General features: G+C 32.0%; 1 protein-coding gene across 1 annotated transcript; it reads left to right on the forward strand.

The window, feature by feature from the left end:
* The first annotated feature begins 15,458 nt into the window (after positions 1-15,458).
* Positions 15,459-18,938, forward strand: LOC110647105 (probable LRR receptor-like serine/threonine-protein kinase At3g47570). Its single transcript, XM_058148161.1, has 2 exons — positions 15,459-18,135; positions 18,360-18,938. Exons 1-2 carry the CDS (start codon positions 15,474-15,476, stop codon positions 18,770-18,772), a joined length of 3,075 nt encoding a protein of 1,024 aa, XP_058004144.1. The 5' UTR covers positions 15,459-15,473; the 3' UTR covers positions 18,773-18,938.
* Positions 18,939-20,018: the final 1,080 nt, after the last annotated feature.

Genomic DNA, 20,018 nt, shown 5'->3' on the forward strand with positions numbered 1-20,018 from the left:
GAATTTTTTTTTTTTATATATAAATCTTATTTCTGTGGAGACTCGGACAGATTCTCCTCTGTTTTATTAGCATCTAGTGGGTTCCACTATCACGTGTTAACATATTCATAGTCATCTCACATATTTTCATATCATATTCTCTTTTATCATATCATTCACAACTATTTATGAGATCTCAAAATGAAGTATCATCTATTGCATTCATATGGAAATTCATAGATAATAAATTATAAGTTTTCATTTCAAGTCCAAAATAAAATACATCATAAACTAGTAATTACATCATGACTAGACATAATGAACCAAAATACTAGTCTACACATAGGCCCTACCAAAATACAAAAGACTGGTGAGGTGACTCTGATCGGTGGCAGATCTGGTCGGAACTCTGTCCGAATACTACTATGGCGGCTGCTGATCTTCAGTACCTACGCGATGGAAAACCAACGCGCTAAGCATAACGCTTAGTGGTGCATAATTTATAATAACAATAATTAAACAATTGAATTAATATTTACAAATTATAAATTATGGGTCTTTTACATTTTTTTATTATACTTTGGAAACAATTAAAATTATTGGGATCTTTTCTATTTACTTATTGTATATTCAGTATTAATTAATTATTATCAATGCCCAAGAAACCTATAACAAAATTATAAAAGCTGGATACACGGGAGTATACGGGTTAGACAGCCATATGTCTACCCTGTATACATCTGTCAGGCACGAGGCCAGCTGTCGGGCATGAGACCGGCTGTCAGGCTTGTAACGCCAGAAATAAAGTAGGCACGATGGCCAGTAAGTAGGCATATAGCTTGTAGAACAATCATACCAGACATATATTGTCAGTTCATGATTTTCTCAGTAGGCAGTACTGCTATCTGTAGTCCCTAATTGGTATACCAATTTATCCAAACTAAATAAATAAGTCTAGGTATACTATGGGCAATTAATCATTTTTAATAAATTTAGCACTATTCACTATTACTATTTTCTAGTATTGTTCATTGGTACCATTAATTTCATATTAATAGGACATTAGTCCTAATTTACATATTCATATCATTTTTAATATTAAATTTTCCTTATGAGTATTTTAATTATCCTATATAGCATTTTTCCCATGAACCTATTTTTAGGTTCATGTTGATGTGTTATCTTTATCTAGAAATTTGACAAGGTTAGGATGTCTATTTAGTCACACTTCCTTCATAACAATTGCTCCTCTATGTTTAAACTTGAATTTCAGTTTTTGAATCACTGAATTTGGGGTTATAGAACTCAAGTTATGGTCAAAATACCAAAGGAATAGTATTTTGGGACAATTTATGGGTTGGCAGTTTTAGTGACTAAACTTGTGCTAACAATTTGATTTGGTTAAAGGCAAAACTGGGTTAAGTAGTCCTCATGAAAAGTATAGCCCTATGTCTAAATTTTCCATTGGTGAACTTTTAGGTCATTTGGACCAGTATAGAGAGAGTTATGACCAAATGAACACGTACTGTTCATTTGGTCATTTTCTGGGTTGGCAGTTTCAGTGACCCAACTTGTGCTAACAATTTGAATTGGTTAAAGGCAAACTTGGGTTAAGTGGTCCTCATGAAAAGTGTAGCCCTATGTCTAAACTTTCCATTGGTGAACTTTTAGGTCATTTGGACCAGTATAGAGAGAGTTATGACCAAATGAACATGTACTGTTCATTTGGTCATTTTCTGGGTTGGCAGTTTCAGTAACCCAACTTGTGCTAACAATTTGAATTGGTTAAAGGCAAACTTGGGTTAAGTGGTCTTCATGAAAAGTGTAGCCCTATGTCTAAACTTTCCATTGGTGAAATTTTAGGTTATTTGGACAAGTATAGAGAGAGTTATGACCAAATGAACTGTTCATTTGGTCATTTTCTGGGTTGGCAGTTTTAGTGATCCAATTTGTACTAACAATTTGAATTGGTTAAAGGCAAAACTGGGTCAAGTGATCTTCATTAAAAGTGTAGACCTATGTCTAAACTTTCCATTGGTGAAATTTTAGGTTATTTGGACCAGTATAGAGAGAGTTATGACCAAATGAACACGTACTGTTCATTGGACACGTACTGTTTATTTGGTCATTTTCTGGGTTGGCAGTTTCAGTGACCCAACTTGTGCTAACAATTTGAATTGGTTAAAGGCAAAACTGGGTTAAGTGGTCTTCATGAAAAGTGTAGCCCTATGTCTAAACTTTCCATTGGTGAAATTTTAGGTCATTTGGACCAGTATAGAGAGAGTTATGACCAAATGAACACGTATTGTTCATTTGGTCATTTTCTGGGTTGGCAGTTTCAGTGACCCAACTTGTGCTAACAATTTGAATTGGTTAAAGGCAAAACTGGGTTAAGTGGTCTTCATGAAAAGTGTAGCCCTATGTCTAAACTTTCCATTGGTGAAATTTTAGGTCATTTGGACCAGTATAGAGAGAGTTATGACCAAATGAACACGTACTGTTCATTTGGTCATTTTCTGGGTTGGCAGTTTCAGTGACTCAACTTGTGCTGACAATTTGAATTGGTTAAAGGCAAAACTGGGTTAAGTGGTCTTCATGAAAAGTGTAGCCCTATGTCTAAAATTTCCATTGGTTAAATATTAGGTCATTTGGACCAGTATAGAAAGAGTTATGACCAAATGAACACGTACTGTTCATTTGGTCATTTTCTGGGTTGGCAGTTTCAGTGACCCAACTTGTGCTAACAATTTGAATTGGTTAAAGGCAAAACTGGGTTAAGTGGTCTTCATAAAAAGTGTAGCCCTATGTCTAAAATTTCCATTGGTGAAATTTTAGGTTATTTGGACCAGTATAGAGAGAGTTATGACCAAATGAACACGTACTGTTCATTTGATCATTTTCTGGGTTGGGTGCAGGATAATTCAAATTTAGGCAGTATTTAGGTCAAGTTTTGGACAGAATTTGGGCATGGTTTCTTCATAGAATATGGGCTATTTTGGGTCTAGTTTCACCTCCAATTGGCCTCATACCAATTGGGATCACACAATTTCATTTATGGCCTAAAATGTATACTGCCCTCAATAAACACAACCTGCAGAAAATAGCACTTCCAATAATTCATTTCTCCTCCAACTTCCTTGCTTCAATTTGACATTCAAGGCACTTCTAAATATCATCAACACATCTCAACAATCCCAATTGCATGGTATAATACAAAAATACCAAAGTTAGGCCAAACCCTAACTCACAATTTCAACCTCATAAAATCTCAATGTAAATCAACTTCTAATACTTATAAATGCATCAACCAACATCATTAAATCACTTTATATACATCATAGTCATCAAAAACCATCACTCACCATGGGTACCAAAAATTCACTCCCCTCATAACTCACCTATTTCTTTTAGTTTCTTACAAATTTCACTTCATTTTAACCTTAACTCAAGGATTAATAAAGGAAGAAAGGAAGATTAGGCACTAACCTCTTGGGTAACTTGTTAAACTTCAACTTTTCTTCTTCTTTTCACTATCAATGGCTTCCTTATGGAGTGGGCTAACTTTTTAATGAAGGGGTCTATGGGTTTTGGTGAGGAGAAAGCTTGGAAAATCAAGCTTTAGGGAAAACAAAAATGGAGGGAGAGAGCTCCCATGGTGGACGGCTCAAAGAGAGGGAGAGAGAGAAGAAGGAAGAAGAAGATGGAGGCTTGGGGTTGGTGGGATTTTGTCTCTTATCTCATATATATATATATATATTTGTACTTTAAATTTTAAATTGTCATAAGCTCTTTATTTTCTTTTCTTTCCCTTTTCTTTTCTCTTCTTCTTTTTCCTAATTCAAATTCATAAACTTGTAAATTTAATTTATGTTAATTATTCCATTCTCTAAATTTTAAATTTGACATTTAGGTCAAAATTCACTTCTGGGGGTGAAATGACCAAAATGCCCTTCATGATGCATATCGGGTTATTTTTATTATTTTTGTACCAAATAAATAAATTCTCTAAATTTTTCTTTATTTTCTCTAAATTTTTCCAATATTTTCTTTTTTAATATTTATTTCTTATGCCTCCTCACTATAGTTTAATTGTAGTTCCAGACACCCTGATTGTCCGAACAGACATTAGTCGTCGGAACAGTAAAATGTACGGACTACCTTTAGTGAGGGCATTACAAAAAGTGTATAATTTTATTTATATATAAATAATAAAAATGATAAATTATATTTTAAATAAAATTTATTAAAATTTAAATAATATATTAATTAACTATTAACTCGGATAACTAACCCATATTTCATTTTATTTTTGTAATAGCTCACGCAAAGTAGCAGCAGAAAATGACAACTACTGGGAAACTTCTAGATGGAATTTCAGGATACCTTATGATTTCTCAACAGTAAATAATTTCTTTTTCATTTGAAAAATAAATTATTTATATTAAAAATTGAAATATTTATTATAAAGAGAAAAGCTTCTTTTATAATTTAGTTTTACAATTATGATTCTAATCATTAAGGTGAGGATAGAGTAATAAATCCAATATCAATTATTATACATATGCTAACAATATTTTTTATGTCTTCTATATTTGTTCAGGTTTGAATTATTTGAGTTTTATCTATTTTTGCATGAATTTAGATCGATTCTTTTTCTCTTTTTTGCAGATTGATCCAATTTTATGGATTGAGTTATTTGGAATTAAATTTTTTAATTAATTTTACTAATTTATTTTTTAAAATTAAAATTCAAATACTTCGGTTAATTATTCATCTAGCTTTTAATTGAATTTTTAATTTAAAAAATGATTTATATTTAGATTATTTCAAGATTTATTGCGATTGCATAGGATACTACCAAATCACATAAATATAGCGAGTAGAAACTGCAAATCCATTTTTATTTTATGGGTAGGATTTTTTTTTTTATCTAGATCTAATTTATTATAGACTCAAAATATAAATATGTGAGATTAATATATTTAATATGTGTATCCTACTATATATCTTGTATCTTAAATTCATGATATATCAGGTTTAGACAAGAATTTTCTTTATGGTTATTAGCATCAATGCCTTGTGTATGGGTTTGGGCTTTGTTTCATCTTTACTACTTTATTTTCATTCCTTAATTATATCCAAATTGTGATTATTCACAAACTTGAATTTTAGAAGAAATTAATATGCTATACTCAAAAGACCAAAACTGTAACACCCTAGGCAAATCCCACATCGACAAAACACGGAAGAGATGCTGGGTTTATAAGTTAGTGGTTCGTAACCCCTAGTGACGCGTTTTAAAACCGTGAGGGCTTCGGCCCTAAGCGGACAATATCACTAGTGGGCTGGGCCATTACATATGTGGTATCAGAGCCGCTCCGTGTGCAACCTTGAACGATGGTGGGGCAAACCTCAGCGAGGACGCTGAGTCCCATAAGGGGGGTGGATTGTAACACCCTAGGCAAATTCCACATCGACAAAACACGGGAGAGATACTGGGTTTATAAGTTAGTGGTTCGTAACCCCTAATGACACGTTTTTTAAAATCGTGAGGGCTTCGGCCCAAAGCGGACAATATCACTAGTGGGTCGGGCCATTACATATGTGGTATCAGAGCCGCTCTACGTGCAACCTTGAACGATAGTGGGGCAAACCTCAGCGAGGACGCTGAGTCCCATAAGGGAGGTGGATTGTAACACCCTAGGCAAATCCCACATCGGCAAAACACGGGAGAGATGCTGGATTTATAAGTTGATGGTTTGTAACCCCTAGTGATGCGTTTTAAAACTGTGAGGGCTTCAGCCAGAGCGGACAATATCTCTTTTATAGTCCATGATCATCCATCATGCATATCACTATTTAACAATTAAATAAAACATACATACTTAAATTAAATTGAATATCTCATATTCAACTTAAAAATCCAGATTTGAATATGATTCAAATAAATTTAAAATTCAGATTTGAATCTCATTCAAACAAATTTAAAAATTCAGATTTGAATCACATTCAAACAACTTTAAAAATTCAGATTTGAATCACATTCAAACATTTTTTAAGAAATCAGATTTGAATCACATTCAAACATTTTTTAAAAAATCAGATCTGAACGTACTGTTCATTTGGTAATTTTCTAGGTTTGGTGCAGGGTAATCCGGATTTGGGCAGTATTTAGGTCAAGTTTTGGACAGAATTTGGGCATGGTTTCTTCATAGAAAATGGGCTATGTTGAGTCTAATTTCACCTCCAATTGGCCTCATACCAATTGGAGTCACACATTTTCAGTTATGGGTCAATAAACCCACTGGACTCATTGAGTCCAAACCTGCAGAAAATTGACACTTCCAAAACTCAATCTCCTCCAACTTTCTTACTTCAATTTGCATGCAATACACTTCTATAAGCAACAATCTCATCCCAATTAGGTCAAATTTCAAGCATTTACACAAAATCTACAAGTCATGTACACAAACCCTAATTTTCAAGTTTCAAACTCAATCAATTTAATCCCTTTTTACTTCTCATACATATAATCATATCAATCATCATCTCTAAACTCATTTACATTATTTGAACACAATAAAGCCCAACACATTTCATGGCTGCCAAATTTGGGAACATTATGGGTTCATGAATTTCTTGTTAATTTCTTGAAATTTCCACTTATCTCAAGTCACTTTCAAGTATTAAAAGAATAAGGAAGGGAGAAAAGCACTAACCTCTTGTGACCCAACTTGAAAATTTTCCCAAAACTTCAACTTTCCTTCTCCCTATGGGTACATAGAGCTTCCTTATGATGTGGGCTAAATTTTTAATGAAGGAGACCATGGGTTTTGGTGGATAAATGAAGAGAAACTCAAGCTCAAAGCTTGAGCAAAAATGGTGGAGGGGAGAGAACATGGAGACAGCAAGGAGAGAGAGAAGAGGAAATGAAGAAGACTTGTGGTTGGTGAATTTTTGTCTCTTGTGTCTTTTATATATATATATATATATATATATAATTATTGTACTTTATTTATTTATTTATTTATTTTTAAATGCCATAAGTCTATTTCCTTTCTTTTCTTTTCTTTCCTTTTCTTTTCTTTTCTTTTCTTCTTCTTTCTCTTCTCATTTTCCAAATTCAAATTCATAAATTTAATTTATGTTAATTATTTTATTTCCTAATTTTAATTTGACATTTAAGTCAAAATTCACCTCTAGGGGTAAAATGACCAAAATGCCTTTCATGGTGCTCATCGGGTTATTTTTATTTTGTAACACCCTAGGCAAATCCCACATCGACAAAACACGGGAGAGATGCTAGGTTTATAAGTTGGTGGTTCGTAACCCCTATTGACGCGTTATAAAACCGTGAGGGCTTCGGCTCAGAGCGGACAATATCACTAGTGGGCCGGGCCATTACATTTGTGGTATCAGAGCCACTCCGCGTGCAATCTTGAACGATGGTGGGGCAAACCTCAGCGAGGACGCTGATTCCCATAAGGGGGGTGGATTGTAACACCCTAGACAAATCCCACATCGACAAAACACGGGAGAGATGCTGGGTTTATAAGTTGGTGGTTCGTAACCCCTATTGACGCGTTATAAAACCGTGAGGGCTTCGGCTCAGAGCATTACATTTGACCGGGCCATTACATTTGACATTTTACAAATGTAATGGCTCGGCCCACTAGTGATATTTGACAAATGTAATGGCCAGGCCCACTAGTGATATTTGACAAATGTAATGGCCCGGCCCACTAGTGATATTGTCCGCTCTGAGCCAAAGCCCTCACGGTTTTATAACGCGTCAATAGGGGTTACGAACCACCAACTTATAAACCCAGCATCTCTCCCGTGTTTTGTCGATGTGGGATTTGCCTAGGGTGTTACAATCCACCCTTATGGGACTCAAGCCTCTCGAGGTTTGCCCCACCATCGCTCAAGGTTGCACGCGAGCGCTCGATACCACAAATGTAATGGCCCGGCTCACTAGTGATATTGTCCGCTCTGAGCCGAAGCCCTCACGGTTTTATAACTCGTCAATAGGGGTTACGAACCACCAACTTATAAACCCAGCATCTCTCCCGTGTTTTGTCGATGTGGGATTTGCCTAGGGTGTTACAAAAATACAAAAGATAAAGATAGCAAATGTGTAAAAATAAAAAAGTGAATTATATAAACATTTTTAAATTTCAATTAAAATATTATTTTACAAGAAAAAAATATCTAAAATTCTTTCAATTACTTTTTTTAAAAGCTTAAAATTTTTAGATTTACAATTTCAAGCACCATAAAATTTTGCTCATGATTTTAAATAAGATTTAATTTAATTTATATATTAATTAATAAAAATTATAATTTTAAATAATATGTTAATTATAATGAACTTATATGCTTGTATCACTTCTTCAAGATTTTGTAAGCTATACATTTTTTTTCAAAGTGTTTGTTCTTTTTTTTTTTTTTTGCCTTTTTAAAGGCTATTTTGAATGCTATTAGAATATAAATCCGAAGGAGTTACAAGAAATACTACTCCACCATGAGATATCCTAGTGGAACATAAATTTCAAAAATTGTGAACCCTCATAGAAGAACCTAAATCATCGAGTAGCTAGGACATTGAAGATTTTGTACTTGGTGAAGATATTAAGCTTTTGCAAACTTAGTCAGGTGTGTGATTGTTAAATGTTATATTTCATTTTACAGATTACTAATTCACCTCTAAACATTCTTGATAGTGATTGGGTATGTAACTAGATTCATTATCATCACCATTACTAATATATTTATATATATATATAGAGAGAGAGGTAAATTAGAATTTTTTTTAGAATGAAATATAATATTTAAGAATCACTTACATGCCTAAACTTGTTCAATTAGAGATTAATTACACCATCAATAATATATTCACCAGTTACAAAATCTTCAATGAATCTGTGATGAATCTATGGTGACTTAGGCTCTTCTATGATGGATTTATAATTTTGGGTTCTTAATCCAGACTCCAATATTGGATTCACAACCACAGTATTGTTTCCAAACAAGGCAGAGTTTCCAACATAAATAATTAATTAACTCAACTTCTATTTATTTCACAGAAAATAACTTGTATATGAAAAATATTTTTTTTTAAATGTTTTTATAAAAATTATTTTTTATTATTTGGTTAAAATATTAAATTAATTATATGTATTTATTTTATATATGTATAAGTATTTTCACATTTTAAAAAAATTATCAAATATTTTGTACTTAATAACAATCAATAGTTATAAATAGTTGATCGCTAACAGTTGCTTGCACAAAATTGATGACTGAACCCTTTTGGTTAACAAATGATTGTTACCATTCAAACAAAAATTTTTAAATTTTTTTATAAAAAAACTAATATTTTAAACATTTTTAATAGTTTATTTTCTTAAAAAAATTATTAATATATTGAAAGAAAAAGAAAAGCACAAATATAGGCATTTGGGATCTCTTTTAATAAAATTTCATGAAGCTATTAATGGTCTAGCGTGGAAGTGAAAAATATATAAGATCAAACTAAAATTGAATTGGATCGATTTTAATCGATTCAATCTAGTTTCATATTAAAATTAAAATTTTATTTTTCAAAAATGAAAATTTTTTTAAAAAAATTCACTTTGAATTTGATCAATTGGATAAACTGAATGAAATGATTTGAACTGAATTGAAATCAAAATTATAGCCAAATTTGAGAGGAATCCTTCAATCCGGTCTCAACCCTTTGGACTATAATTACTGGTTAGATTTTGATTCTAATATGAGAACGGATCATGCCCATGCTTAACCCTTTTTATGAGAAATCGAGTCATTATAGTTTTATGATGTTTTGAGATGAAAATTTTCATTTAACAACTTAATTAATTTGATTTATAAGAATGGTTGAATCAACCGCTATTTTCAAATGCTTTAGATTGTGAATTGGAAATGTCAAAAAATTCCATAAACCAAACATGTGGTTTTAATCTTGTATCATGAATTGGTTACTGATCTACAATTCATAAATAAGAATGCTTCAGTTGTTTGGAAGATATTGTTTAGGGTTTTGAGATATTTATTCATGGAATTGGTAAAATATATAGTTTGTAATGTTTAGGGTTCTCTAGATATGCTTATTGTAAGATTATTCAAGCAAGTACTTAAAAATTATGTGAAAAGAAATAACTAAAAAAAAAATTATGTAGTTTGATAATGTATATAGCTTCTGTGATCTTTTTAATATATGAGAAAAATTCATGTTACGTTTGATGTGATGCGGTTTAAGAAAATTATTTGTGAGTATGTACATGTAAAAAAAAGAACAAGTATATCAGAAATTTATCAGAAATATCTCCGATAAGAACCTTTCGACATTCAAATTAGAGCTGAGTCAAAGAGTAAAGAGAAAAAAGAAAAAATCATAGAAAATGATTACCTAGCCATATATATAGGAAAAGTAAGAAGGTATATTTCTTGACATGTTTTAGGAAATATTCTCTAATGAAGTATATTCCTATGGGGAATGCATAGGCATTGTCCTAGTCACGTGTCTGGATGAATTATCTCTGGTCGAACTCGAGCCCTATTTTGCCTAGCCAAATTATGCATGGCCAAGCTGATCTATTTATGGTTGAGCTAAGCTGTCGATATATTTGTGGCTGAGCCGAGCTAGCCTACTTGGGGTTGAGCCAAGCTAACCGATAGTTGACCTGCCAAACCAATCTATTTGTGGTTGAACTAATCCAGCCAATCTATGTGTGGATGAGCCAATCTAGATGATCTATGTGTGACCAATCCATGTGCAGCCGAGCTATTTAGTGGTTCAGCCATTCAGCTCATATTTCTCTAAAAATCCTTCACTCTCCTCATATTTCTTATCATTTCTCTTCTCCTGATCCCCTGATCTTCTCTTTGAGTGGCCACCTGTACTAACCACTTTCTTTTTTTCTCTGTTGGTTATTTTTTTATTTTTTAGTTTTTGTTTTCTAATAACTTCTTAGATTTAGGTCCGTTTGGAATGAATTCTAAGCATATATTATCAAATTTATCATTATTAATATATTTGATTGAGTAAATCTTCAAATATTTGTCATTGTTGATAGATATTGAATGTATAATTTTATTATGTTTTTTATTCTTTAATGGAGTTATTATGTGCTTTTATATTGAGTTATTTTATTTTTTTGAAGAAAAATGCTCTATGAATTGCATATCCTTTCTTCAATGAGAGATTTAAATTTAGCAGTTATCTAATCGAGCTCCTAAAAAGACTATGAAATTAAAAAGTGGAGCATACAGACAGCTTGTTAGGCAACTTGCATGCTTGGTTAGCAATATTACATTTTCTAAATTTTTCATATTATTTTTTAAATAAGTAATTAATTTCATTAATTTAGAAATATAGTATATTGATTTCTAATTTATTTTTATATTCTATTTGCAATTAATAATACATCTTTCTAATTCTATGAAAAAAAAAATTATTAAATTTGACTTATTCAGTTTTGAGATTTTTCAAATAAACCCATTGATACTCATCTCTAATCACAATTCACAAGTACCAAATTTTACGAAAAAAAATCAAGTCAATACCAAATTAACTACATTCTACGGCAAATGAATGAGATGAGATGATGATGATGATGCGACGAGGCCTCATGGCCTCATGTGGTAGTGGTCTTGGACCTCAATTAAGTACCTTTCAATTGACCCTAACTATTCTAAGTCTGCAAGTTGGACACCTAAGCTTCGCTTTCAACTGAATGGTTAAAAACCACTTTTTTCTCTATAACTTGAGTGATGGTTTAGTTGAACTTTTGCTCTTCAGTGGTCAATGATTGATTGAGCAATTTCTATTTTCCAAAAAATTTACTTCAATTAAAAGTAACTCTAGTATGATTAAACTATTGAAAATAGATATATAGTAAAATTAAAGATTAATATAAAAATATACTTATATATTTTCAATTTTATCAGTATTAAAAATTGTAATTAGGACCGATTAGTGATTGATATAAGTGGATTGATACTTTTATTTTTAAGCGAAGTTGAGTGTTCGATGCTTATAGGTAGAGAAGATATTCATTGAGAGCACTTTACCCTTAAATAGATTGACCCGACGTGAATAAAATTAGTCCTATATATTGGACTGAAATAGTTGTAGAATATTAAAAAAAGAATTATAATGAGAAATTAAATATTCATTAAAAGTTGAAAAATCTCAATTTTTAAAAATCAAAGCTAACTTTCTAATTAATCTCCCAAAAAAGAGTTTTTTTTTTAATTTTTTTATTATCACCATACCAGCTTATAATAAAAAATATCAATTATATTTAAAAATTAAAATTATTAAAATATACATATATATTATGTATCATTAAATTTCAAAATAATTAAAAATACTCATTATATATTAATTTAACAATAAAGCACACTATTTACTTATATTTTTAAATTTTTAATATATACATATATTTATATCGTCAAATACATATATATTAATTAAAATTATGAAAATAAAAAACTAAAATATATAATAATATTAAATAATAATTTTATACTTGAATATTTATGTATTTCTAAAAATTAATTATAAAAACATATATATGCAAAATAAATAGAATTTGTACAATAAAAATAATAATGTTTTTATTTATAATTTTATAATTTGACCAGTACTACATCGATCATTGAATTATCAAACAGCTTTATACTTAATTACAACTGCTAATTATAAACAATTAGGGGCTATGTTCAGAAATTAAATAACTTTTAAGATAGTATTTAGTATTTTGATTTTAGTTAAAGCGTTACCTTTTTTATAATATTAAAAGAGTAGTTCACAAAAAATTATTCCGTCTAATTTTTAGAAATTGAGAAAGCGTTTTGATTATCGTCAATAAAATAATATCACTATTTTTACATTTAATAATTAATCCAACAGTTATTTTTACGGATTACTTTTACTTTAAATCACTATATAAACAATTAACCATTAACAATTAACCGTTATTAAAATAGTTGATTCCTATTAAAATAGCTAACAACTAATAAAATAGCTAATATTATTTAATAGCACCTTAATCATTGAATAAACTGAATCATTGACAATTAACCGTTATTGCTGAATTCAACAAGCTCAAGCAATTAAATTGTTACTGCTAGTTAAGTGTTTATCATGTAACATAAATAAATAAATATTTAAAGTTTAATATTTCATTTTCTTAAAAAATTATTATTATATTGAAAGAAAAATAAAAACAGAATTTATAGGCATTTGGGATCTCTTTTAATATAATTTCAGGAAGCTATTAATGGTTTAGTGTGGAAATGACAAACGGGTCAAGCATCTTCAATAACGTGAATTTGGATTCAAGTAAATCTGGATATGTTAACTTAGCAAAGTATAGCTAGTCCCAAGTTCGGGATAAAGTAGACGGTTATGATAAGTTGACAGCTAGGGTAAAACTTAGTCATGATATGAGATAAGTATTATATAAAAGTTTATAATTTTTAAATATTAATACAGAATTAGTATCGAACAGAGCTGAATGATAAAAAAAAAAAAGATTAATTATACAGCTAAGTAACCTCCCATTTGAGATTAAACATTAATTATTGTTGTTTATTTGAATTCAAGTCACCTCAAAACGGTAAGTTGAGTTGAATCAATAATATTAAATCTGGACTTGAGCTATGAATAATCAGCTAGAGATGCTAGTTATTAGGCCTAGTTAAGGGTCGGTTTTGAATCTAAATTGGCAATTCTGATTCAAGATTTAGGAGAATCAAAATTGACTCTTCAAGATTCCTTTCAGTTGAGTTTTAGTTTTAATTTTGATTTCATTTCGATTTTGATTTTGATAAGATCTAGTTTAATTTTTCTTTCTTTTTAAAAAAAAAAAGAATCAGAATCAAACCAGCTAATCCATTCCAAATCAATATTGATTTTAATTAATTTGATTTTGATCGAATTCAGAACAGGCATTTTACCAAGTCTAGTTGCTATAGTAGAAAGTTGAAGTGTCAAAATTGTTATAAATACATCGACAAAAGATCTTAACCTATATTCATTTCCAAGCAACCTCGTCAACCTAGAAAGAGAACCTCATAGGAATGAGTCTCCTCTTCTCTCCCCTTTACTGCAAGTGTCTTTCTTGATTATAGTGGTCTTGGACATCAATTAATTGAGAGATTATTATGTGCACGGGTACATTTGCACCATCTTTCATAATCACGTGAAATTCACTCTCTATATTATAAAAAGATTCTACTTTTCTATGAGAGAAGGAATACTACTTTTATCTGGACCGGAATATTCTATAATCTTCCCCATTAATCACGTTATAGGCAGCAAGACGCTAAGTATTCTAAGTCTGCAAGTTGGACACCTGTGCTTTGCCCTTTCAGCAGAATGGTTAAAAAACCTTTTTTTTTCTATAACTTAATTGACGGTTTAGTTGAACTTTTGCTCTTCAACTATCAATAATTGATTGAGCAACTATATATATATTTTTAATAATTTACTTTAATTAATATTTAAATTTAAAACTTTGTAATTTTAAAAATAGCTCTAATAAGATTATATAAAAGCATGCTTTTATATTTAAAAAAAAATTGTTATGAACATATCAGCTTATAAGAAAAAAATTAAATTTCAAAATAATTAAAAATACCTATTAATAATTTAACAATAGAACACACTATTTTTAATATTTTTAAAATTTTAATATATATATATATAGTCAAATACACATAAATTAATTAAAATTATGAAAATAAACAAATAAAATAAATAATAATGTTAGATAATAGTTTTATAGGTGCATATTTATGTATTTCTAAAAATTAATTTAAAATTAAAAAAAAACTTAATTATTCATGCATAATAAATAAAATTTGTTGTATAATATATAATAAAAATAAAAATAAATTATTTGCAATTTTATAATTTGACTAGCACTACGTCAATCAATGAATTATCAAGAAGTTGATAATTAATTACAAACGCTAATTATAAATAGTTAGTCACTAATTACTAATTAATAATTAATCGGTAATTGTAATAATCGATCATTATCAAGCAATTTAAAAATTATTAGTCCATAATTTTTATATAATATAAATAAATAAATATTTAAATTTTAATACTTTATTTTTTTTAAAAACCATTATTATATTTAAAAAGTTTTTCTTTTGTTTTTTTTTAATTTTGATTTCATTTTTATTTAATTAAATTTAATAATTAAATTTTTTATTTTTTTATTTTCTTTTAAAATTAAACTAATTAATTTCGGTGCAGTTCTAATTAACTCAATATTGATTTTAATTAATTTGATTTTGATGGATTTCAATTTTGAACGGACTCTTTACCTGCTGCTATAGAAAACCCAGCACATTTGGCGTAAATTTGAAGGGCTAAAAATTGTTATAAATACATCACCAAAGGCTCTTGACCCATCCAAGCAACTTCATCGATCTACAAAGAGAAACCCATAGAAATGAGTCTCCTCTTCTCCCCTTTACTGCAAGCGTCTTTCTTGATTATCCTTCTCTCTTTCAAATGCATATTTCCCTTTTTGGAGTCTGCCGCTTTAAGCTTAGAGACTGATAAGCAAGCCTTGATCTCCTTCAGGTCTCAAATAAGCTCAGAATCTCCCTACTCTCCAACTTCATGGGACCAGAAATCGTCCCCTTGCAACTGGACAGGAGTTGCCTGCAACAGATTTGGCCACAGAGTCGTTGGCCTCAACTTGTCCAGCTTGGGACTTTCTGGGTCCATAAGCCCTTATATTGGCAATCTCTCCTTTCTTCATTCCCTCGAGCTTCAAAACAATCAACTTACAGGAACTCTTCCTGACGAAATTTGTAATCTTTCAGAGCTGAGATTCTTGAACCTGAGTTCCAACAGCTTGCGAGGTACGATACCATCGAATGTTAGCAAGTTGACGGAGCTCAGAGTGCTTGACATATCAATGAATCAGATTACAGGAAGATTTCCTGAAGAGCTGACCTCGCTTGCCAACATCCAAATTTTGAACCTGGGCCGAAACCTTCTTTGGGGTAACATTCCACCATCTATAGCAAATCTTTCGACACTAGAGGATTTGATCTTAGGCACAAATACTCTTAGTGGCATCATACCTAGGGATTTAAGCCGTCTTCGAAACTTGAAGGTTCTTGATCTCACCATAAACAATCTCACTGGTACAGTTCCGGCCACCATTTACAACATGTCTTCTCTAGTTAATTTGGCCTTAGCTTCCAACCTGCTATGGGGTAAAATTCCAAGTGATGTTGGAGTGACACTTCCAAATCTTTTGGTCTTCAATTTCTGCATCAATAAGTTCACTGGAACAATTCCTGGTTCTTTGCACAATCTCACAAATATAAAGGTCATTCGAATGGCTCATAATCTTTTAGAAGGAACAGTGCCGCCAGGTTTAGGAAATCTTCCATTCCTGGAAATGTACAATATTGGTTACAATAGAATTGTCAGCTCAGAAAACAGTGCTCTAGGTCCTCTAGGATTCCTCATTTCCTTAACAAACAGCACCCGTCTAAAATTCCTGGCCATTGATGGCAACCTTTTGCAGGGTGTCATTCCAGAATCTGTTGGTAATCTTTCCAAGGATCTCTCGAAGTTATACATGGGAGGCAATCGTATATATGGTACTATACCAGCCTCAATTGGTCATCTTGGTAGCCTGACTTTGTTAAATTTGAGCTACAACTCTATCACTGATGAAATCCCGACTGAAATTGGTCAATTGGAGAACCTGCAAATGTTGGGTCTCGCTGGAAATCGAATTGCTGGGAGGATCCCAGATTCCCTTGGTAATCTCCAGAAGTTAAACCAGATTGATTTATCAGGAAATGAATTGATGGGGAGAATACCCACTGCTTTCGGGAATTTCCATAGTCTTCTTTCCATGGACTTGTCCTCCAACAAGCTCAATGGAACCATACCCAGAGAAATTCTCAATCTCCCCGGCTTGAGTATGATCTTTAACTTGTCTAACAACTTCCTGAATGGGAGTTTGTTCCAGGAAATTGGGCTTCTGGAAAGTGTTGTTACCATTGACCTCTCTAACAACCGTTTATCAGGCGATATTCCCAGCTCACTAAGAAACTGCAAGAGCTTGGAGGAATTCTACATTGCCAGAAATTCATTCTCAGGCCCTATCCCAAGCACTCTTGGAGAAATGAAAGGCCTGGAAACTGTAGACCTTTCCTATAACCATCTTTCTGGCTCCATCCCTCTTGAACTCGGAAAACTAAAGGCTCTTATGTCCTTAAACCTTGCTTTTAATGACCTAGAAGGAGTTGTTCCCTGTGATGGGATATTTTCAAATCTCTCTAGAGTTCAATTAGAAGGCAACCCAAAGCTTTCCTTGCATCTCGCATGTCAGAATGCTCGAGATCGTGGAAGAACGCTAATCAAAGTTTGTGTCGTCATCTCTATCATGGCAACTTTGGCTTTGTGCTTCTCTATTGGTTCATTATTCTATATAAGGAGAAGCAAAGCGAAGATTGCTTTATCTTCCAGCTTGATCAAGGAGCATCATCAATTAGTTTCATACCATGAACTCCGCCAAGCAACTGGGAACTTCAACGAGCAAAATTTGATTGGAAATGGGAGCTTTGGGTCAGTGTATAAGGGGTGTCTTGGAGATGATTCTGTGGTAGCAATCAAGGTACTTGACATCAAACAGGTCGGCTTTGAAAAGAGTTTTCTTGCAGAGTGTGAGGCTTTAAGGAGTGTTAGACATCGAAATCTTGTTAAGCTGATCACATCTTGCTCTAGCGTGGACTTTAAAAATGAAGAATTTCTAGCTCTAGTTTATGAGTTCCTTGGTAATGGGAGTTTGAAAGACTGGATTAAGGGCAAGAGAAAGAAAGAAAATGGAGCTGGACTAAATCTCGTGGAGAGATTAAATGTGGTTATTGATATAGCCAGTGCAATAGATTACCTCCACCATGACTGTGATGTTCCCGTGGTGCACTGTGATTTGAAGCCTAGCAACATTCTTCTGGATGAGGACTTGACTGCGAAGGTAGGAGATTTTGGCTTGGCGAGGCTGCTGATGGAGAAAGCAGGCGATCAAACTTCAATTAGCTCCACCCATGTCCTAAAAGGTTCCATAGGCTACATACCTCCAGGTTAGTACCTTGGCAAGTTAATACAAAAATATGAGAAAGATGCAATATAATAACGGTTACTAATTAAATTCCAAATTCCTGGAAATTCCTTGCATCAAATACTTACTTTTTCTTAACTCATATTCACTCTTTATCAAAGTTTCCATGACATAATCTTTTAATTATTTTTCAAAGATTGATCAAACACACCATTGGTTACATGCATATAATCTTGATCAATGCAGAGTATGGCCTTGGAGTGAAACCGTCAATAGCTGGAGATGCATATAGCTTCGGAGTGCTATTGCTAGAGTTGTTTACTGGGAAGAGTCCAATCGATGACAGTTTGATGGGTGAACAAACTCTAGTGGAATGGGTGCAATCAGCTTTTCCTGCCAAGCTATTGCAAGTTCTGGACCCTAAGTTGCTCCTGCTTATGGATATCCTTGTCCATGACGGTCGCCCTATAAGCCCAGAACTTCAACAAGAATGCGTGATCACAATTCTTGGGGTTGGACTATCTTGCACTGCAGGCTCTCCTGACAGCCGCATCAACATAAGAAATGCTCTTCGCAAGCTACAGGATACTAGGGGCAGCCTTCTTAATCATGTTCCTACTATGAAAGCTTCCAAATCCCAGAATAATCATGGGTATTAAGAAAATTAAGATAATGGTTATACTTAACGAGGGAACTAGAGATAGTCCTCCTGCAATAAACTTACCTGTATGTTTTTGGTTGTGATATTACCTATGCTATACTAAAACATAATGTATGTATAATCTTTCATATAATTAATAAAAGAAAAAGGATAGTGTTTCTATATTTTTTACGTGTAGGCATATGATTAATAAGCAAGAAATTATTTAGATGTGTATTCTCACTTATATTCATGGGACATCTAAACGCATGAGACATCAAAGTAATTTCATCTTTGCCAACTACGTATCTATGCAAAAAAGTATAGATGTTATCTATATATAGCATGGCTTAAATTTATAATTTTAATGATGCCAAGGTTCTCACTGTTAATATGGCAATTCAATTGTCAATTGACTGCCATTTCCGTTTTAATTGTATCATTTGGACAAGAAAAATGCAATGGAAATTTGTTAAGGCCTTCGATCAACTTCTTGATAATTTTCTTAAGTCTCCCCTCATTTTTATTTATTTTTTTTTCTTTGATATTTATTTTTTTTATTATTATTATTTTGAATTCTAAAATAGAGAGGGAGGAGAAAACTTGAGTTATGGGGTTGATTTAGCAGTAGTTGACGGCATGAAATGACAAAAACAAGAAACGACGTCAGTCAATATAAATTATCACGGCAATGTACAACGAAGATGTGAATATGGACTCACCAAAATTTGACAAATGCTTTTTCATGACAAGGATTGATGCCCAAAAAGGAAAATTATTTTCTGTCGGATACCGAAATCTAAACTAAAAATTTTCACATGATAACATCAGTACATTGTCACGAAAATACCCCTACTGCTTTTCGGAATTTCCATAGTCTTCTTTACAGGGACTTATCCAACAACAAGCTCAATGGAACCATACCCAAAGAAATTCTCAATCTACCAAGCTTGAGTATGATCATGATCTTGTCTAACTACTTCCTGAATGAGAATTTGTTAGGGAAATTGGGCCGGCTCACTCAAAAACTGGAAGAGCTTGGAGAAATTTTGTATTGCCAACCTCTTTTGGAGAAATAAAAGGCCTGGAAATCTACAGGCCCTTCAATCTTTAAATCTTGCCTTTAATGGTCTAGAAGGAGTTGTTCCTTTTTACGGGGTATTTACAAATCTCACTAGAGTCCAATTACAAGGCAACCCAAAGCTTTACTTGTATCTCGCATGTGAGAATGCTCAGGATTGTAAAGAAATCTAAATCAAAGTTTA

This window comes from Hevea brasiliensis, chromosome 6, assembly GCF_030052815.1.
Source record: "Hevea brasiliensis isolate MT/VB/25A 57/8 chromosome 6, ASM3005281v1, whole genome shotgun sequence".
In the NCBI taxonomy this organism is placed as follows: domain Eukaryota; kingdom Viridiplantae; phylum Streptophyta; class Magnoliopsida; order Malpighiales; family Euphorbiaceae; genus Hevea; species Hevea brasiliensis.

Bases quoted from the DNA above. Each gene is read 5' to 3' on its own strand.
- LOC110647105 (XM_058148161.1), top strand. From the start codon at position 15,474: ATGAGTCTCCTCTTCTCCCCTTTACTGCAAGCGTCTTTCTTGATTATC. The intron at 18,136-18,359 runs GTTAGTACCTTG...TGATCAATGCAG, and splicing joins CATAGGCTACATACCTCCAG to AGTATGGCCTTGGAGTGAAA.